The sequence below is a fragment of the Ovis canadensis genome, chromosome 18, assembly GCF_042477335.2.
Source record: "Ovis canadensis isolate MfBH-ARS-UI-01 breed Bighorn chromosome 18, ARS-UI_OviCan_v2, whole genome shotgun sequence".
Taxonomy (NCBI): Eukaryota; Metazoa; Chordata; class Mammalia; order Artiodactyla; family Bovidae; genus Ovis; species Ovis canadensis.
Window position 1 is genome coordinate 74,243,139 of NC_091262.1, and position 22,524 is coordinate 74,265,662.

Below are 22,524 nucleotides of genomic sequence, written 5' to 3' on the forward strand. Positions count from 1 at the left end.
TTGAGCAGGTTAAATGCTTTACAAATGTTCTTTCTTTGATGGCTCTTTGGAACCCTCGGGGTAAATTCACAGGTGTGTCCGAGCTGCCATCTGCCTTGAGTAGCATCTAATGAAGCACAGGCTGTTCTGTGGCTGCTTAGACTGGGTGTGGGCACATGGGCAGGAGTTTGTCCTCTGGAGAACTCTTGCCCAGCTTCTGCAGAGGATCTGACCTGGATGTTGGGTGTCTGTGCCTTGGACAGTGCTTCCCGGCTGATTTCCTGAGGCAGAGCTGGAGGCCACCTGGTCCGAACATTTCATCTTGGAGAGCAAGTTGTCATTTTTTACTTACTGGGGTCTGATTTTAGGAGCTAAATGGGTTTTTGCAATTTTTTCATGAAGTTTCTCTGCGTGCTTGTGCTCATGCTCAGTCTTGACTCTTTGCCACCCTGTGGACTATAGCCTGCCTGGCTCCTCTGTCCATGGGATTCTCCGGGCAAGAATGCCGGAGGGGGTTGCCATGCTCTCCTTCAAGGGATCTTTCTGACCCAGGGATCAAACCTGCATCTCCCGTGTCTCCTGCATTGCAGGCGGACTGTTTACCACTGAGCCACTGCGGAAGCCCATCTCACGTATAAATAGTGTATATGTGTGGTTGAGACAATAAATATGAAACGAGCATCCATGTACTTATTGCATAGTCTGTGGAATAAATTCCAAAGCTCTTTGTGTGGTTTACAAGAGCCCCTGTACTGGCCTCTTCTTCCCCCTGAGACTTCAGCTGTCCCCAGACTCACTGGGATGCTTCATCGCCCCAGACTAACTGCATGCGGCCATTCGCACATTCACCTTTTCTTTGCACCTGCCAATCTCCTAACGCCTAGTTTTCTCCTACGATGGGCTGAACTAGTCCTGCTAGCCATTCAGGTCTCAGCTTAGCTCCCTCCCATCTTCCTGGGAGAATTCCCTGCATGCCTCTCAAGTGAGTGGGGACTCCCCCATTGTGCGTTCCCCGGTGCCCAGGGCTCACATCACCATAGTGATGTTTATGGCTCCCCCTCCCTGGGTCACGAGATGCCCGAGGGACCCGGTTTTCTGTTGGTGGATGCTCTGTGGATGCTTGGAGGATACTGATGGGAATCCTGGTCTATGGGTTCCCCAGGGGATACTGTGTTTTAAGTGACCACTGAGATCTGTTCTCTAGGGAGATGTCAGTGGTTCTTTAATGCTCTGGCATCATCCACTGGATTTGTCATCCAGCGTTTCTGAATGTCCAGGCAAAAGCTCATCCTTGTTAAATAGGATGGAATGAAACTTCCTCCCCCCGACAATATAAAAATATTCCTTGAGATGGAAAAACACTGGGAATTACAGCTGAGCCAGAGCCGCTCCTGGGAAGGTGGTCAGCGAGTCCTGGAAAGAATTTGAATGAAATAGTCTCTCCTTCCTTGTCTTGAATGAGTGGTGCCTCTTAGCATGTCGGGGAGCACAGGTTTAGTCCCAAGACTGGCGAATTTCTGCTAGAATTAAAGGGTACCGAAGCCAGGTCCATGTGGCCTGAGTATCTCTGGTGGAACAAAAACACTGTCAGAACTTTTAACATTTGGCATTCCCACACGCAGCCACACCCCTTTCCCAGCTCAAATTCCAGCCCCCTCCCCACTTCCTTCCCCCAGCAGAGAGATACTGTCACAGAGAAGGCTGCCTGCTTTGTCCTTTTCACTCGTATAGTGAATTTTCTAAGGCTCTTAGAAAGACAGAAGCATGTGGAGTCTTCATGGTTTTATTTACACGTATATGTGTTTTGAATATGAGGGAATATAAACTACGTGTATTCAGTCGCTCATTCGGGTCTGACTCTTGGTGACCCCATGGACTGCAGCACTCCAGGCTGTCCCATCCTTCGCTATCTCCTGGCGTTTGCTCAGATTCATGTCCGTTGAGTCGATGATGCTATCCAACCATCTCATCCTCTGCCGCCCTCTTCTCCTTTTGCCTTCAATCTTCCCCAGCATCAGGGTCTTTTCCAGTGAGTCAGCTCTTCACATCTAAAATAACATAATCAACTACATGACAGAAAATTTCAAAATAGTCTCCCCCCAGGCATTTTTCTCCTGTTCTAGTGAGGCTTTAAAACTATTATTTGGAATCCTAAGTAGGACTGAATTGCAATATCTTGTGGGTTTTTCTTCCCCCATCTCGTAGCTGGGGCATCTGCCTTTAGGCCACTTGGTCTTTTGATCCTCATTTTAAACTGCTGCGCAATGTTTCATAATCCTGTGAGGTTTTTTTTTTTTTCATTCCCTGTTTGCTGTTGATTGCCAAGTGGCAGCTGAAGGAAGATGTGTGACTTACTAAGCAGCTCTGAGGGATTGGCTGTAGAGAAGGGGACCCTGCAAGTGAATTGGGGGAGCCTAGGGCACCAGGACCCAATGTGAGTCCCTAGGACTGCATCTCTCAGCCGTGTCCTCCTCTGGCAAGGTCACTGGCGTGGTAGACCTAGAGATCTTAGCTGGACTTCACGGCATCTTACAAAAAAGATAGAGAAATATGCATAGAAGGGGAAAGCAAACAATAGAAGTCAAATGACTTGTGATGCTACGAACACGTTAGCATTACCTTGGAAATCTGGTCAAAAATTGGGACATGAATTGTCTGGACAACAGCGTGGAGGGTGTGCATGTCCAGTTTGTGGACGATCTGAAGTTGGAGGAGAAGCACTGGGTAGGTAGAAGGGGTTCTCTGGAAGCTGAGATGGCCTCACGGGGTGGCTCCATGGGCAAAAGTCAGCCTGCTGAAATGTAACAGAGTCAGAATACTCAGTCCTGGCTTTGGCTTCCAAACACTCACTTCGCTCGGACAGGAAGAGGTCCACGTGGCTCTGTAGCATGACGATTCCATAGCATGGTGTGGTGACCCCGAAGCCAGTGTGGTTCTGGGCAGCGTTGGTGGGTGTGCTGCCCCAGAAGGATGGAGGGCATAGCCCTGCCCCACCGGGCTGGGAAGACCTTTCCTGGAGTACTGTTTTCCTCGTAAATGCTGTGATTTTGGAATGGGTCTTTCCAGATGCAGGATCGTGATTAGGTGAGACTGCACAAACCAGTTAGAGGTGGGCGGTGTTTAGCTGGAGGAAAGGAGGCTCATGGGGCCACGAGAACAAGTGCCAGTCACCATCCACATCATTGTCATTAATCTCAGTAGTTCAGTTCACCGCCATTCTATTTAGTCCTACAAGCTGAGTATTAACCCGCACCTTACAGATTAGGAAATTGAGTCTCTGAGAGAGGTGAAGCCGCTTGCCCAACTCGCACAACTGGGAAACCACAGAGCCGAGATAGGATGTCAGATACATTTGAGGGCTGCATTGTCATTTCTTCCCACTGAATATCACTTTCTCAAAACCTGAGGCATTGTTGCCTTGCACAATCACCTTGGTCTTTTTTTTTTTTCGTATGGGATATAGCCAGTTAACAATGCTGTGATGGTTTCAGGTGAACAGCAAGGAAGCTCAGCCATTCATACACATGTATCCATTCTCCCCAGACTCCCCTCCCATCCAGGCTGCCACGTAACATTGAGCGGAGTTCCATAACATTACCTTGGTCTTTGCCGAGAGGGTGCCCCTCCTGGTTACAGAGCACAGGGATCCCCCTGAAATTTACACATAAATATTTACATAGCACTCAATACTTCTAGTCTTTAGAACCCTGTGGATCTTTTTTTTTAAGTTGTTTTAATGAATTCTAAATTTGTTTTTATTATAAGCTTTGTTTCATTAGTAAGTATTCAGTTGAAATAATTACTGAAATAATTCAGTTGAAATAATTACAATAATTAATTGTATTAATTATTGGATGAATAACAAAAGTCTATTTAGAAAATGTAAGGTGTAAAGAACAAGCAACCCTGTATCCACCTCCCCACTTAAGAAATATTACCAGTACTTCAGGGGTCCCCAATCCCATCCACTCCCCCTCTCTACTTGGTAGTAATCACTCCGCTGGCCTTTTGTTTTATTATTCTCTTGCTTTTCTTTGTAATTTTATCCCTGATAGATCAGTTGGGAAAGAATCCACCTGCAATGCAGGAGACCTGGGTTCAATCCCTGGGTTGGGAATATCCCCTGGAGAAAGGAAAGGCTACCCACTCCAGTATTCTGGCCTGGAGAATTCCATGGACTGTATAGTCCATGGGGTCCCAAAGAGTCAGACATGACTCAGTGACTTTCACTCACTCACTCTGTCTCTAAACAACTTGTTCAGTTTCCCCTGTTTCTGAACTTCATATAGATGGAAATATCCTTTATGCAGTCTTTGGCGGCTTACTTTTTAAATCTCCGTTGTAGCAATTTATTCTTGCAGGCTGCAGCATTTCACTCCTTTTCTCGCCATATAGAATGTATGAGAGGCCACTGTGGGTGGACATTTGTGTTGTTCCCAACATGTTGCGAACACTGACATTGCTGTCTGTCAGCATTCTTGGCTGCTCTGGACATTGGTGCAGGTGTACCCGGGTATGTGCCCACAGGTGGGATGGTGGGTCACCAGGGTCTGAGTATGCTCATCTTTATAAGATGATAGCATCCTACCTTAAAAAGCGACGGTGACCAAGTTGTACTTCTGCGTGTGCTCAGCCACTCAGTCATCTCTGACTCTTTGCAACCCCATGGACGTAGCCCACCGGGCTCCTCTGTCCATGGAATTCTCCAGGCAGGAATACTGGAGTGGGTTGCCATTTCCTTCTCCAGGGGATCTTCCCAGCTCGGCAGTCGAACCCGTGTCTCTTGCGTCTCCTGCCTTGACAGGAGGATCTTTACCACTGAGCCATCTGGAAAGCCCTGGTACTCCCGAAGCTGGTGAACAAGCCTCCCTGTTGCTTTACAGCCTTTATCAGTATTGAATGGTTTTCTCTGATTTTTTTACCTCTTGTCCATCATGCCTGTTGGGTAGTAACTCACTGTATTTTATTAATTTTTTTTCTCATCGTATTTTAATTTGCATTTCTCTGATTACTGAGGTTTAGCTTCTCGGTGCTTACTTTCTGTTTAGAGAAGTGCCTGAACATGGTTTTGGCCGAGTTTTCTGCTGTGAGTTTTCTCATTTTCTTCCTGGCATGACACTAACATGATATGCATGATATACAGTGTATATAGTGTGTATATGTAGACACATAGCACATACACGTGTGTGTGTATGTGTATATATATATATATATATATATATATATATATATCCCAGATTATGGCTTAACTAGGACATTTCTTTAATAAACAGGTATTAAATTTAATGCTTTCGAATTTTGTACTATTTTTCTTTATAGTTTGAACTTTTATGTCTCAATAAGGTATCCTCTGCCTCCGGATCATAAAGATATTCACTTATATTGTCTTATAAAAGTTCTTAAGTTTTCCTTTTCTCAGTTGTCTGCAATCCACCTGGAACTGGTGAAATTTGGTTTGATTTTTTCCTATATAGTTACCCAATTATTCCAGCACTGTTTATCCAGAAGCCCATTTTCCCCTGTGATGAGCAGTGTCCATATATGTGCGGCTGTTTCTGTTCTTTGGACTTATTTTTCTAAGGGTTAACTCCTAAAGCTGTATAATAATTCATGATGTCTTATAAGGCAAGTTCCCTTTCCTTATTTTTCATTAATAAACAATTTTTCTATTATTATCTCTCTGCACTTTGATATACATTTTTGAATCAGCCTGCTAGGTAGCACCAAAGACCCTATAGAAATTTTTGACTGAGGTAGCTCTGTATATAGGTCACCTTAGGTAGAACTCCTGTTTTCTAGATATTGACTCTCATACTCCTTGAAGATGGTGTGCCTTCCTTCTTATGGAGGTGCAACTTTATGTCTGTAAACTTTTCTTTTTAAAGAATTTTACATGTTTTTGTTAGATTGATTTTTAGGTAATTTATATTTCCACTACTGTTGCAAATGCTCTCTTTTTGAGATAAACCTCTTTATTGAGATAAAATCCACAAACCACCGCATTCACCTCTTCAAAGTGTACAATTCAGAGTTGTGCAGCCATCGCCAAAATCTAAGTCTAGAACATTTTCGTCATGCCCCCCAAAATGCCTTTCTCATTAGCAGCTAACTCTTACTCCCCTCGCCCCACTCCAGCTCCTGGCAGGTAGGAATGAGTGAGGGACTGGATGAATGAGCTTATGCCTATGCAGCTGGCTTCATGTCAGAAGTTGCCTAGGCCCCAACTTTCCTTTCTGTTTTATTTTGGTTCTGTTTTCCCCTCCTATCTCTGTTATTGGTCTCGTTTTCAGCTAATCCCCCAGCCTCTTTCATTCTCCTTAACTCCCTGGCCAGAGAGCTTTTCCCAAGGAAAAGCGTGTTCCAATCACGTCTCTCCGAGGAAACCCTCGGTGGCTCCCTTGGGAGTCCGGCTGCACTCCCAGCGCGATTTCTCTGGGGAGATTCAGGCTGATGACTCAAGCCCCTTGGAGGCAGACTTTGGGAATGCAGCTCTTGGGAGTCTGAGAAGGCCTCTTCCGGGCTCTAGGTTTGCTGCAGAGACCTCAGAAAGTAAACACAGTCGACCCGATTATTCTCCTCCACTTCCTCCTGAGTCAGAGCTGTCTTGGGTTAACTCGGGGAAGAGGCTAAATTAAGCCTTGAAACCAAGCAGCCTCCGTGACTGGTACTTTGTTTTGCTTGAGTGACCGCGATGATGGGTGTTGGGTTTTAAGGGCAGCACTAATTGTGTCTCTTTAGACCGACCTTGGTGATATTTTCCCTGCCTTGCAGAGCCGGGGATGGCCAGATTTACACCCCGCCCCACCGCTCCCCCAACCCGCAGCACCCACTTGCACATTCCTTCAATGCGGTTTCCCCAAATGCCTGGTCGTGCCAAGCCCTGTGCTTGGTGTTGGAGTTTCAAAAGCTTGCTCTCTCAGGGCTTGAAGTCTGGCTAAGGGAACTACAGGAAACAAGAGACCCATGAGAGAGATAACTGGTGCTTGGGTAGATGTCTGTCGAGGGCAGAGAAGGGAGTGGATGTCCCTTTGCCTTCTTGTGACCTCATGCAAAGGCCATGGAATCACCGAGATAAAACAAGGGGCCATCCTCGCACTCAGAAACAAGTGAGTGGATACAACCACTTATACCTTATCCCCTAGCAGCTCTTCTCTTAGGTGGATGGAGCCAACAGGAAATGGCACAGATTTACATCAAAAGAAAACACTGCAAACAAACATTGACTCTAGTTAATACATGCAAACTGCAGTATTTAAAGGGAAGTATTTAAATGGATGGTATTTCCCTGGAGAAGGAAATGGCAACCCACTCCTATATCCTTGCCTGTAAAATCCCATGGACAGAGGTGCCTGGCGGGCCATAGTCCATGGGGTTGCAAAGAGTCAGGCATGACTCAGCGCCTGACACAGATAATGATATTTGCAGGTTGCTTTGAAATGCACCCCCAAAAGATGGCTGGATAGGATGCAGAGATAGGTGTCTGAGAAAACAAATGCTGTTGTTCAGTAAGTCATGTCTGACTCTTTGCAACCCCATGGACTGCAGCACGCCAGGCTCCCCTGTCCTTCACTATCTCCTGGAGTTTTCTCATACTCAAGTCCATCAAGTCGATGATGCCATCCAACCATCTCATCCTCTGCCGTCCCCTTCTCCTCTGCCCTCAATATTTCCCAGCATCAGTCTTCTCCAGTGAGTCAGCTCTTCACATCAGGTGGCCAGAGTATTGGGGCTTCAGCTTCAGCATCAGTCCTTCCAATGAATACTCAGGTTTGGTTTCCTTTAGGATTGACTGGTTTGATCTCCTTGCAGTCCAAGGGATTCTCAAAAGCTTCTCCACCACCACAATATGAAAGCATGAGTTCTTCGGTGCTCAGCCTTCCGTATGGTTCAACTGAAACATTCATACATGACTACTGGAAAGATGATGTTTGCCGCAGTCATCTCCGACTCTTTGCAACCCCATGGCCTATAGCCAGCCAGGCTCCTCTGTCCATGGAATTTTCCAGGCAAGAATACTGGAGTGGGTTGCTATTTCCTACTCCAGGGGATTTTCCCAACCTAGGGATCAAAGCCACATCTCCAGCGTCTCCTGCATTGACAGGCAGATTCTTTACCACTGCAAAAACCCGTAACTTTTTGACTACGAACCTTTGTCAACAAAGTGATATCTCTGTATTTTTAATACACTGTCTAGGTTTCTTATCACTTTCCTTCTTCCAAGGAGCAAGTGTCTTTTAATTTCACGGCTGCAGTCGCTGTTGACAGTGATTATGGAGCCCAAGAAAGTAAAATCTGTCACCACTTCCACTTTTTCCTCTTCTGTTTGCCATGAAGTGAGGGGATCAGATGCCATGATCTTCATTTTTTGCATGTTGAGTTTTAAACGAATTTTTTTCACTCTCCTCTTTGATTTTCATCAGGAGACTCCTTAGTTCCTCTTTGCTTTCTGCCAGTAGGGTGGTAAAATCTGTGTATCTGAGGCTGTTGACATTTCTTTTGGTGATCTTGACTCCAGCTTGTGATTTATCCAGGCTGGCATTTCACATGATGTATTCTGCATATAAGTTAAATAAGCAGGATGACAGTATACAGCCTTGTCTTACTCTTTTCCCAATTTTGAACCAGTCCATTGTTCCATGTCCAGTTCTAACTGTTGCTTCTTGACCTGCATATAGGTTTCTCAGGAGGGAGGTAAGGTGGTCTGGTACTTCCATCTTTTAAAGATTTTCCACAGTGTGTTGTGATCCATACATTCAAAGGCTTTTAGCGTAGTCAGTGAAACAGAAGTAGATGGCTTTCTGGAACTCCCTTGCTTTCTCCATGGTCCAGCAAATGTTGGCATTTTTATCTCTGGTTTCTATGCCTCTTTAAAACCCAGCTTGTACATCTGGAAGTTCTCAATTCATGTACTGCTGAAGGCTGACTTGAAAGATTTTGAGCATACCTTTGCTATCATTTGAAATGACTGCAGTTGTACAGTAGTTTGAGCATTCTTTGGCATTGCCCTTCTTTGGGATTGAAATGAAAACTGACCTTTTCCTGTGGTCCTGTGGCCACTGCTGAGTTTTCCACATTTGCTGATATATTGAGTGTAGCACTCGAACAGCATCATCTTTTGTATTTTAAATGGCTCAGCTGAAATCCCATCATCTCCACTAGTTTTGTTCGTAGTGATGCTTCCCGAGGGCCACTTGACTTTACACTCCAGGATGTCTGGCTCTAGGTGAGTGACTAAAAGCAAGTATCAGTTCAGTTCAGTCACTCAGTTGTGTCCAACTCTTTGCGACCCCATGAATCGCAGTACGCCAGGCCTCCCTGTCCATCACCATCTCCTGGAGTTCATTCAGACTCACGTCCATCAAGTCAGTGATGCCATCCAGCCATCTCATCCTCTGTCTTCCCCTTCTGCTCCTGCCCTCAATCCCTCCCAGCATCAGAGTCTTTTCCAATGAGTCAACTCTTCGCATGAGGTGGCCAAAGTACTGGAGTTTCAGCTTCAGCATCATTCCTTCCAAAGATATCCCAGGTCTGATCTCCTTCAGAATGGACTGGTTGGATCTCCTTGCAGTCCAAGGGACTCTCAAGAGTCTTCTCCAACACCACAGCTCAAAAGCATCAATTCTTGAATGCTCAGCCTTCTTCACAGTCCAACTCTCACATCCATACATGACCACTGGGAAAACCATAGCCTTGACTAGATGGACCTTAGTCTGCAAAGTAATGTCTCTGCTTTTGAATATGCTATCTAGGTTGGTCATAACTTTTCTTCCAAGGAGTAAGTGTCTTTTAATTTCATGGCTGCAGTCACCATCTGCAGTGATTTGGGAGCCCAAGAAAATAAAGTCTGACACTGTTTCCACTGTTTCTCCATCTATTTCCCATGGAGTGATAGGACCAGGTGCCATGATCTTCCCTTTCTGAATGTTGAGTTTTAAGACAATTTTTTCATTCTCCTCTTTCACTTTCATCAAGAGGCTCTTTAGTTCCTCTTCACTTTCTGCCATAAGGGTGGTATCATCTGCATATCTGAGGTTATTGATATTTCTCCCGGCAATCTTGATTCCAGCTTGTGTTTCTTCCAGTCCAGTGTTTCTCATGATGTACTCTGCATATAAGTTAAATAAGCAGGGTGACAATATACAGCCTTGACATACTCCTTTTCCTATTTGGAACAAGTCTGTTGTTTCATGTCCAGTTCTAACTGTTGCTTCCCGACCTGCATACAGATTTCTCAAGAGACAGGTCAAGTGGTCTGGTATTCCCACCTCTTTCAGAATTTTCCACAGTTTATTGTGATCCACACAGTCATTGTAACATGCTAATAGTGGCATTTAGTTGCTGAGTGTATGGGTGCTCAGTATAAATTTTTTTTTTTTTCTGTATGTGAAATTTTTCATTTAAAACATTGGGGAAATGCATATGTGTGTTTGCCAGCAGAAATGTAAACGAATGTTCAGAACAGCATAATGACCTCTAACTGAAAGCAACTCAAATGCCCATCAGCAGTTAAAATAAATGCATACATAGTAGGCCTGTTTATATAATGGAGTACTGTTCACAATGAGAATGAACGCGCTAAGCTACACACAACATAACGTTAAAGGGGGAAAGACTCAAAAGAGGACATCCTGTATGGTTCTGTTTCCATAAAATCCATAAACAGGCAAAACTAGCCTGCTGCTGCTGCTGCTAAGTCACTCCAGTCGTGTCCGACTCTGTGTGACCCCATAGATGGCAGCCCACCAGGCTCCTCCGTCCCTGGGATTCTCCAGGCAAGAACACTGGAATGAGTTGCCATTTCCTTCTCCAAAACTAGCCTAGGATGTTAGAAATCAAGGTAACGGTTTTCAAGAAGAAGGAAGAAAAGGATTGAATGGAATAGGGAGCCTCCTGGGGTACTCGAAGGTTCTGTTTCTTGATGTTGGTGGCAGCTAACAGGTGTGAACACTCATCAAGTATGTTTAAAGTCTGTGTACCTTTCTGTTTGTGTATTACACATCATTAAAAAAAAAAAAACTGTACTGGCAAGAAAAAGAAAGAAAACCAAACATATCCAGCCTAGAAGCTTTGCCTAGCCAAAGCTACTTTTTTTTCATTTAAGAAGCAATTTTAATTAGAAATTACATCCTGTATACAGGTGTTATTCCAATGAGTTTCATTCCATTGGCTAGGACAGAGTGGATAGCTCTGAAATGATGGAAGTCTTGCCCTGACCACTTTAGGGCGGTGGGAACCCACACTGAGTCTGCCAAGTAAACCAAAGTTGGGAAGGGAGTGAGACTTCCCTTCAAGGCACACATTTGATCATTTGTGCACACGTGTCTGTGGCATCTGTTCCCTTGGTCTTCACTGTGTGTCTTTCCTTCACACAGAAATCTATCCACACACACTGTGTCCTGAATCCAGACTAGATTCCCAAGGTATGACTTGGCCCTTGCAGGGGTTCATGTGCCCAGAGGAAGGAAGAGGCGTGCAGGCGTTTCACCTGGCAGCCACCCTCTCTGCCTACCTGGAGTCCTTTTTGTGATTCTTCTAATATGTTTGTCCTGAGATATCCTTTGACCCCTGAACTGACTTGTCAAGAGTTCTTCAGAGAAGCAGAACCAATGAGAGAGAGACAGAGATAGATAGATGGATAGATAGAGGTTTGTTATAAGAAACTGGCTCATATCATTATGTGTGCTAAGTCACTTCAGTCATGTCCAACTCTGTACGATGCTCTGGACCACCAGGCTCCTCTGTCCATGCGATTCTCCAGGCAAGAATACTGGAGAGGGTTGCCATGCCCTCCTCCAGGGGATCTTCCTGTCCTGCATCCGTTCCGTCTAACCTGCATTGGCAGGCAGGTTCTTTACCCCTCGTGTCACCTGGGAAGCCCCATGTCGTTATGGAGACCCCCAAGTCTTGGGATCTGCAGAGTGAGTCAGCAACCAGGAGACTCAGGAGAGCTGATGGTTTCATTTCAGTCTGAAGGCTGGCAGGCTCAATACCCAGGAAGAGCCTAGGTTTCCGTCTGGATGCAAAAGCAGAAAACAGCTGATGTCCCAGCTCAAAGGCAGTCGGGCAGGAAGAGTTCCTTCTCACTCAGCCCTTTTTGGCTATTCAGGCCTTCGACTGCTTAGATGAGGCCCACCCACACTGGGCAAGGCAGTCTGCTTTGCTCAGTCTACCGATTCCAATGTCAGTCTCATCCAGCAACCACCCTCACAGACACACCCCGAATCATGTCTGAAAAATGTCTGGGCACCCCAGGATCCAGGAATCAGTCAGACTGACAGAAAATTAATTGTCACCACTCTGGAGCCTGAAAAGCCTTCTAGCTCGAAAAGACACAGCTCTCTAATAGAAGAGGTGCAGCCAGGGACCCTGGCCTGGTCCCTGTCCCATCTCAAGTAGGACAGGCTATTGCTGTTGCCATCTCATACACATTAGTCATTTTCACCCCCCACGTTGTTTGAATTAGTCATCAGTGGAAAAGAAGGCTTCAGCTGCCCACCAGGCCCCCTGCATGGTCATGTTTATGATTTTAAAGAATAAATAGAAATATCTTAGTTATTACAAAATACATCATATATGTCAGGCAATCTCTGAAACAGTTGAAAGGATAAAGATAAAAAATGAACCTCCACGTACTTCCCGCACAGCCTCACAAATGGAAAATGACCAGTATACTGAAGGGCTTTGCTGCTCCTCTGAGGGGATTCCCTCTCTGTCCTTTCCTGTAAGTAGCCACTCTCCTGAATTCTGTTGGTCATTCTCTTGCATTTTACAAACACCAAAGTGTGTGTCGCTAAGTATACTTGTTTGATGTGCCTTATTTGAATCTTTATGAATTGACACGTGCTGTGGATGTTCTCTGCACCATGCTTCTTCATACGAGATGGGGCCTCATCCCCACCATCGCATGTAGCCGCCGTGCGTTCATTTCACTTCCGTGTCATATTCTTTGGTATGGACGCGTCCATCGTAGGAGCCACGTGTCCGTTTCTTCAACTCTTGATGCCTGTTTGGGTAACTTCTGGTCCTCTGCCTTCCCAGCTGAAGCTCACAGGAGCATTCCTGTCACTGTCTCCAGGTTCACAGGTACAGGGATTTCTCTTAGATGAACACCTAGGAGGTCAGCCCAGCTGGGGACTATCTCTTTGCTTCTCTGGGTAATGCCAGGGAACTTTCCAGAATGATTTTACCAGTGTGTGCTCCTGTTGGTGGTGATGTGGGTTTCTTATGATGCTGTCCCCCTCCCCCCTCTCCATCCTCTCTGATCTCAGTAAGTTGCCCTCCCTAGGTTTGGTCACCCTTGTTCACAGGGCGGCCGGTGTTTAAAGCACACTGTGACCATGATGCCCTCCTGCCCGCTTCATGCATGTGCAGGACTGCGCTTGTCCAGGGTGGGATCTAGTACTTGAACACGTGTCAAGTTCCCACTGCTGTGGGAGAGCCCACGGGCTTTTGTTGGACAACTGTGCAGCTGTCTGTCTCTGCTTCAAGGAAAATGACTGAAGCAAAATCCCAGTAGAATGGGTGGTGGCCAAGCTGAGCCCCGAGGCCGAGCTCCTTATGCCAGTATCACAGTCTTCATCCTTGAAAGTGATCAGCCGTGCTCTGCCATCTCTCCATGGCCAAAGAGCAGTGCGTCCCAAGGTTTTCTCCATGAGAGATTTTTCGGGCCCACCCAACACCTAGTCCCCAGACATGAAAACACTCCCCCACCCAGTCTGCCAGGCTTTGGAGAGGGATGCTTATAAACTGTCTTTTTTCTGTGCTGCCTCTTTCCAATTGCAGATTAGTCTAGGGAGGAAGATAAAGACATTTGCCACCAAGATGGTAATCACGAGTGGAAATGACGAAGACAGAGGAGGCCAGGAAAAAGAGAGTAAAGAAGAGAGTGTCTTGGCGATGCTGGGGATTATTGGGACCATTCTGAATCTGATCGTCATCATATTTGTATACATCTACACCACTCTGTGAATGGCCCAGTGGGTCCTCAGGCCTCGGGATGGCCAAAAGACAGGAGGAGTCCTGTGTGTTGGCAGATCGGTGACCAGACACTGCGCCAACAAGCAGCCTTGACCGACACATACCGCTCAATCAGATGCACCTTCGAACTTGATAAAGGGTCACCAAAATCAACCAATCCTGCTGCAAGGAGCAGACACTAAAGCACAATGAATCCACCAAAACTCATTCACACAGCAAGGAACTCAACATCGTTGGCAGGGGACCCGAAAGGACGCTTGGAAAACCACCCTTTGACACCATCAGGAAGTGGATGGGTGCAAAGATGGGTTATCCCAGGTCACTAACGGATGTCACGTGTTCAAAAAGAGGAACAGGGGTGGACGCAGCTCACAGCAGACACAGCTCTCGGCCTGTCTCCCAGGACACATATTTCCTCCTAGCTCAATGAACTGTTTGGTACCAAAAAACCACAGGGACAATCTTTGACAAGCATCCCATTCATCAAAAGTGTCTAACTATTTGATACTGGGGAGATAACTTATTTTTTCTTTTTTTCATTGGCTTGATGTGTTTATCTGTTCATATCAAGGTTTATAAATATATATTTTTAATAAATGTGCTCTATTTTTTAGCATGAACCGAATATTTGGAGAAGCGCTCCTGGATCCATACAGCTTTCCTTGGTTTTACCTGCTGTATCTACCTTAGACTGCAGTTGTTCTGTTGTGTAATCGCTCTAGTCCTCGTTCTCATCTGGAATCATTTCCCTCTCATGCTTTTCGATCTGGAGGACATTTTCCCATAAGACCAGCTGTGGTCTTGGTTGGTGCATGTTTTAAGATTGTCCACTGAGCGACTTTTTGTTGTTATACCGGAGATGTAAAATGGTCGTGGGCGTGTGGACTTTGGATGTACCGTATCCTTACTGAGAATTATGCATGAACAGGGCTGAGTGATATAGATCAGCTTAAAAAATTTTTTTTACAAGGAATACCATGGAGGAAGGGCACGGCTACATCTGTGGATCAACTGTAGGATGGAGTATTCAGCTTCTCATTGGCAGCGTTATTTCATTCTTGTGACCATTTGTGGATGAGATTTGATTTTAATGGCCACATGCCATGAAAGATGGGTGGGAAGGACAAGGCAGGGAAAGCTCAGAGTTAGGGACGTAATTCCCATAGTGAGCCTCCTGGGAGCCTTTGCAAAGTAGGTGGGGGTGTAGATGATACTCAGACTCCCCCCCGTAAGAGCTCACCTGGCTGTTTCAGGCTGAGAGCACACCCCTGCAACGTGACTTTTCAAGAGCACTAAAAGGGGATGCACCGGTCACCCTAAAAGATTGCTACATTTCTTCAAGCTCCTGGTTTACACCCACATGAAGCTACTTCCTCCCTGGCAGGGGCAGTTGAATCAGGATGAATGTGCCCTGTTCTCCTGCCTGCCTGAGATGGGCCTTTCACTGGCTGCAGCGGCACGGCCTTATAAAGAGGGTAGTGTTCCTTCTGCCAGTGCCAGCCTTGCCTGTGGGCAAAAGGAGCAGCAGGCTGCCTAGGTGGAGTCGAATGATGTCCAGGAGGTGACCGCCAGGTCTCTCCCTCCTGATGTCGTGGTGTCTGAAATTTCACGCGTAGAGAGTCACTTCTTGGACTGTGTTAAAGACCAGGCTCTTTTTAAAGCAGATACCCCGAGCACCTGGCCCTCATCAGGAGTCTTCTCTTCCCCACCAGAAGGAACGGAAGTCGATGTGTGTTCAGGACATACTGTGTGCTAGGCACCGTGCCAGACCCTGTATTCCTTCAGTCATTGAATGCTCACAGGAAATGAGCTGGAGAGTCTCTGTCCCACATCTTAGAGGAAGAAAGGGGAACTCAGATGGGGAAACTTCCCCGAGGTCAGGTAGCTGGTAGTGATGAGTCAGAACGCAAATTCCCAGAGCTGTCTGATTCCCTAGCCTGCTGAGGGGCATCAAATGCTGGGCAAAGAGGGAATGGAGAGGCAGGGACTGGCCAGGAAAGGGCCCACGGGACTGGATGCACACCCATGGTTTTCCGAGAGCCAGCTCTGCCCCCGCCCTCCTTCCCTCCTAAGAATAAATAACCCCTGGGAACCCCTTGCATCCTGGCGCAACGCTGGCCACGTGAGGACTTGAGGAGGGAGGCCAGGAGGAGGCTGCTTAGAAATATAATGGACTGTCGTGGGAGGGAGCCACCTCACGGGTTCCGTGTGGTTCTAGAAAGACTGTGAGACTTTTGAACAGTGAACAAAGTAAACAATAAAGGTGCAATGGAAAAAAAAATCTATCAATGTCCTTTTTCCCCCCACAGCGTCCTGGTATTTTTAAACCTTCACGTCATTCCTTTACCTATGTGTATTTTTGTTTTATTTTATTTCAGATTTTTTTTTTTGATATGGACCATTTTTGAAGTTTTTTCAATTTGTTATAATGTTGTTTCTGTTTTACCTTTGTTTGTTTTCCTATTTTCTGTTTTGTTTTTTTGTTGTTGTTGTTTGGGAATCCAAACTCACCAACCAGGGATCGAACTCACACCCCGTGGATTGGAAGGTGAAGTCTTAACCACTGGACCACCAGGGATGTCCTGATTTTTTTTCTTTTTTTAAGCAGACAAATCTGAATGTGACTGTGTTCCGATGAAACTGTTTTGTTTGAACTGTGGAAGCCCCAGTGATTTTTCAAGTGTGCTAATCTGAAATTTATTGAGGGGAAAAACTGCCTTTCCGATTCTCTCAACGGCTCCCCAATGGTCCTTCTACACTGTCCTAATCCACAGCCTGGAAATAAAGCTGCCCGTTCAATGACTGCCAACCCGAGTGGCAGCGCTCTCTCCTGTAGAGAGAGACTTTCATTTCTGCCCTCATTTAGCAAAGCCCAAGAACACGGACTGGGCAAACTCATAGTTTCCTCCATGATGTCAAGGCGTCTCGTGGGGATGTGATGGGGAGGCAGCTGGTGGCCCTGGGGCTTAGTATGCCGAGCCCAGCCTTGGCACGAATAGCAACAACCCAAATGACCAGCCCGAGGGCTGAGACTTCCCACCCATCTTCAGGGACCCTCACAACAGCCGTGAGATGTCCATGCCTACCCCGTCTCACAAGATGAAGTGTGTGTGTCTTCACTCACTCAGTTGTGTCCGACACTTTGCGACCCCACGAACTGTAGCCCTCCAGGCTCCTCTGTCCATGAGATTTCCCAGGCAAAAATACTGGAGTGGGTTGCCATGCCTTCCTCCATGGGGTCTTCCCCAAGGACCAAACCCACATCCCCTGCATTGGCAGTCTGACTCTTTACCACTGAGCCACTTGGGAAGCCCTGGAAGATGAGGAGAAAGGCTCAAAAAGGCTGATCGACTTTTCCAAGGTCACACAGCTCGAAACCAGCAGAATCATACCTGTCCCACCTCTGTGCCATCCACAGACCTTGAGTGGCCCAGGCTGTGGGTCTGAGCTCTGCTGGAGTCTTTGGGCCAGTCCAGTCACGTCACACAGGTTCCCACTACACCTGCCTCTCCTGGGTCATAACACAACTGGTCTGGTCAACATGTCTAAATCGATGCCTTTGACTTCTACCCCAGAAAGCAACTCGTAAAGCCTGGGTTCTGGCAGGGGAGGGCCAGGCACCTGTGGCAGTGTGCCCCTGGTGGTTTGGGGCTGCGAAGTGCTTGCCGATGGCCAGAAACGGCTTGGGCCTGACTTTCATCTGCCTTATATGATCGATATGACCAGCTCTGTGAGCCTCAATTTTCCTCATCTGTCAATAGAGGGTGTTAATAGCCCCCAAGTCTCATCAGGAGTTTCAACCTCATTTTTATTGATACAGAAACTGTGGCCTGGAAAGGTGAGTTGACTTAGCAAAGGTTCCCTGGTGGCTCGAATGGTAAAGAATCTGCCTGCAATGTGAGAGACCCAAGTTCAATCCCTGAATTGGGAAGATCCCCTGGAGAAGAGAATGGCCACTCATTCTAGTATTCTTACCTGGAGAATTCCATAGAGAGGAGACTGGCGGGTTCCATGGGGTCTCCAAGAGTCGACTGAGCAATTAACAATTTCACTTTGACTAGGGGACCATGGCGTCATGTGGCCAGGGGTCCAGAAGCTGCTACCTTCACCTCTGCAGCCAAAGAATGTCACTTAAACCCGCATGTCATTGTTCGTGTGTGTGTGTGTGTGTGTGTGTGTGTGTGTGTGTGTGCTAAGTCGCTTCAGTTGTGTCTGACTCTGCGACCCCATGGACTGTAGCCCTCCAGCTTCCTCTGTCCATGGGATTCTCCAGGCAAGAATACTGGAGTGGGTTGCCATGCCCTCCTCCAGAGCATCTCCTCAACCCAGGGATCGAACCCATGTCTCTATGTCTCCTGCAGTAGCACACATGTTCTTTACCATTAGGGCCACCTGGGAAGCTCCTGGACATGAGTACCATTTACTAAAGAAACACTGGATCAAAATTTACATTCACATTGCTTCTAACAAACACCTCTGTGTGTCTAATGTGGGAGCAGTTCCTATCTGTCTCTTTCTCTCCCACACTCCCCTCTCGCTCTCCTCCTCTCTCTCTGTCTTTCCCGTCCTCTGTTCATTTCCCATCCCTCTCCGCCTCAAAGCCCCAGGGCCCCAGCTCACCGTCTCTCACTGTTGCCATCCCCACACTTAGTCTAAGGGCTCCCTTTTTCTGTCAACTGCCTGCGGAACACCAGAAAGCCACCCCCCCCCACCTCCTTGTTTCACTGTTTTTCATAGAGACAGTCTCACTGGCTGCTTAAACAGTTTCCTAACAGCTACTTTGGGAACCCAGACTGGCTATGATCATGTCACACTTTGGGATGAGAAAGTTCCAGAAGCCAAATTCCTGCCTTCTCTTTTGAGAGACTCTCCTGGAGTGCCCTGTAGCCCCACCCCCTAAAGAAAAGACCTCTATATGAGACGGCCCCAGAAAGATGCCCCTGTGGACTGGGGTACCTTCTGACCTTACTACATAATGATTCTTTCCTCTTGTGGGAAGCAGATGGAATGGACAGACTTAATATTTTCTGTTGTCTGTAAACAAGTTGTACAAAACTGGCGGGTGCTTTTCATAGAAGGGCTACATGTTGCCATGAGAAATAAGATCACATAATATATAATTTTTCACTACAAGATTCGCTGTTATCAGGTGTGCTTATTTACTTTATTTCTATTAGACAATAATGGAGAATGCAAAATTAGGTAAGAGTCATGATTGGATGTCTCTGCAGCATGCCTCTCCCTACCTGGGACAGCGGCCTGCCAGGTATGCAGAGACTTGGCTCCAAATCCTGGACATCAACTCTGTCAGCTGCCCCTAATTGCTGGAGGACAGCACAACCCAACGTCCTATTCAGATATTCAAAGCATCCCATCCACTCCCCACGCTCAGCAGACAGCAGGAAGCCAAAGGGTAACAGCTGAATGGTTCTAAGGTACTTGGAAGTAGCTAGTCAGCAATAAAAGACAACATTTTAAACTAGTATCTGTCTCTTTGGGACTGGGCTTTCCAGGTGGCGCTAATGGTTAGGAGCCTGTCTGCCGATGCAGGAGATGCAGGAGAAGTGGGTTCAGTCCCTGGGTCGGGAAGATCCCCTGGAGGAGGGCATGGCAACCCACTTCAGTATTCTTGCCTGGAGAATGCCGTGAACAGAGGAGCCTGGTGGGCTTCAGTCCGTAGGGTCACAGAGAATCGGACACAACTGAAACGACTTCACATGCGGCATGCATTGGGACTAAAGGAATCAAAGTTAAATCGAGCAGAGGTGATCCAGTTTGCTCCTCACATCTGCCTGACCTGCAAGCTGACATCTTTTTCTAAACCAGGAAGATGCTTCTATCACAAAAGATCAAAAGCACAAACTGATGATCCCCTGGTATGGACCAGCCACAAATCAGGACTCCTGGAATGCCTACAGGTCTCTGAATCTCTGGGACCTCCAGCCCAGGAAGTGTGGACTTCAAACACCTCCTCACAAACCTGCACATTCCAGGATAAACTAGTAGGTTCCTTTGGAGTTCGTACATCGTTAGCTTAGCTAACCCCTTAGTCAGTTCCCAGAGACTGGTATTTATAATTCTGAATAGGAATCAGGGGACACAGCCCAACATGCTTATCCTTCTCCTGGTTGTATTACCTTCTCGTCTGAGCCTCTATTGTCCTGGCCTCTGAGACATTACCTGATCAGACTGGCCCTGCTTTCTCCTTGGTCTCTTTGCTTTCTGTTCTTAAGAGTCCAACTTTAGTGTTTTTAGTTCTGACGACTCTGCTGTAGAACTTGGGGTTCTGAAGTTCTAAAGATTCTGCCTCTGTGTTAAAGAGATGTGTGAACTCAGCTTCAGTGGGACACTCTGGTTTGATGTGAGCTTGGCCACCAGAGCTGAGCAATAAGTCTTTCCTCCCACACTTTCCTCCTGAAAAACTGGTGGATAATTCCGTCGCCTGTGGGTATTTCAGCAGTAAGCGTGAGCACCAAATCTATCCCTCACCCCACATCAGGGACCACTCTCTCATTTACTTTAAGAACTGGGATGACCTTCAGAAATGGGGCTGGGGCTCAAAACCAGAAGATCTGTGTTTGAGTCCCAACTCTGCCACTGATTGACTATTGATCTTGAGATGGATCCTGAATATTTCTGAAAGAATATTCGTCTTCCTGTCATGAATTTAATAAGTCTGCTCTCTCAGTGCTGGTGTGTAGATTACATTTTTGTGCCGTGTACTCAGTCACTCAGTCGTATCTGACTCTGCAGCCCCATGAACTGGAGCCCACCAGGCTCTTCTGTCCATGGGATTTTCCAGGCAAGAATACTGGAGTGGGTTTCCATTTCCTACTCCAGGGGATTACATTTTTATGTAATAGCATTTTGGAAACTAAGGAATGCAAGCTTCTATTAGCTATTAATAGTTAGCAGCTCAGTCATGTCTGACTCTTTGCAACCCCATGGACTGTAGCCCACCAGGCTTCTTTGTCCATGGAATTCTCCAGGCAAGAATACTGGAGTGGATTGTCATTTCCTTCTCCAGGGGATCGAACCCAGGTCTCCCACATTGCAGGCAGATTCTTTACTGTCTGAGCCACCAGGGAAGCCCATTAACTATTAATACCAGCAATTAAAAAACATGTCTTTAAAAATCTTTTCCCATTAAGGAATAACAATAAGGACACAAAAATCAGATTCAGTGGTATTTCAGAATCCTTTTCCTGACAATATTAAGTGATTCATTTCACCTGGGATGATGCAAAGGTCTATTTAATTGAAAAACTAAGTATCGGAGACTTGGAAGTGGCCCTATATTAAAATGAGAGTATAATCAGCTCTTCATCAGTAATTTGAAATTTTAGCTCTGTCTTCTACTCAAAAAGAAAATTAAAAGAAAAGTACTCTTTAGGAAGACAAAGGTATGTATGTGAATGTGTTGTGAACAGTATGGCAGGATGAGAAATTTGAAAACTCCTTCGTGCAGACAGATTGTACCCTGTACTTTAAGCTTCTGTATTCCAGGTGCTCAGAAGAATCTCTGTGGAATGGATGAAGCAGATGGAGACCAGCCTCCAGCCTCAGTCGGATACGAGCACGTCCTTCCTCTGCTGGCTCTATACTTTTCCAGGAGACAGAGTCACAGTCATGGCTGCTAGAAGAGGTCACCATAGCGCTAGGTCTCTGCGGCTCCTACACAGTGAGCCTCGGCTCGCTTCTGGGAGCCTCAGCTCTCTTATCTATAAAATAGGATGCTGTCTTGCAAAAACTTGATCAGGTTTATAGCTCATGTGCCTAGCACACGTTCAGTGCCTAGCATGGGGTCTGGTACCCAGGAGGTGCTTACTGAGCCTTATTTCCCAAGACGTCAGAGTACAGGACTCCTCAGCTCCTTTGAAGCCAGCCTTAGTAACCATGTTAGTAACCAACCAACTAAGACCTGATGCAGTCAAATAAATAAATAACCACAAAATATTTATTTATTTGGCTGTTCTGGGTCTTAGTTGTGGCATGCAGGGTCTTTAGTTGCGCCCTTTGGGATCTATCTAGTTCCCTGACCAGGGATCAAACATGGGTCCCTCTGTATTGGGAGCATGGAGTCTTAGGCACTGCTTGGTTGTAAATGGTCCCAATCAACCATTTTTTCTAACATGGCATTCTAGACTCCTCTTGCAAAAGTGATCTTGCATTGAAAAGTGTAAGGAGTTGAAGAGTTCTGTTCCTTACTAGTTGTATGGCCTTGAGACAAATTATGTGTATGAGCACTTTTTTAGAGGCAATGATATCTGAATAAAGTCTCCAGGGATAGATAGTAACACCCCAAGACTTACAATTCCTCCTTAAATTTAAAGTATTTTTCATTTATGAAATATAAATGTAAATACTTTTATACATGAAATATACTAATATTCTAATTATGTCTTCAATAATTTGAGTGCAAGATAATTTGGGTGTCTCATTCTAGACCCTCCATCCTGTTTCCTCTCCTCCTTTCAGAGCTGGTCTTTTTGGTAGACACCAGCATGGATATACTCACTGTTAGGGCTGATAGCTGTTCTTTTTTAGTTTTCAATTCCAAAACTAAAT

General features: G+C 46.2%; 1 protein-coding gene across 4 annotated transcripts in view; it reads left to right on the top strand.

Moving 5' to 3' along the window:
- The window catches only part of TUNAR (transmembrane neural differentiation associated intracellular calcium regulator), a 55,097-nt gene extending 38,860 nt beyond the window's left edge, over positions 1-16,237 (top strand). For all 4 annotated transcript variants that reach the window (XM_069558879.1, XM_069558877.1, XM_069558878.1 and 1 more), the window contains one exon: positions 13,762-16,237. In XM_069558879.1, the coding sequence (XP_069414980.1) occupies positions 13,801-13,947 (147 nt within the window). In that variant the 5' untranslated portion in view covers positions 13,762-13,800 and the 3' untranslated portion in view covers positions 13,948-16,237. The remainder of the gene's footprint in view (positions 1-13,761) is intronic.
- The last annotated feature ends 6,287 nt before the right edge of the window (positions 16,238-22,524 follow it).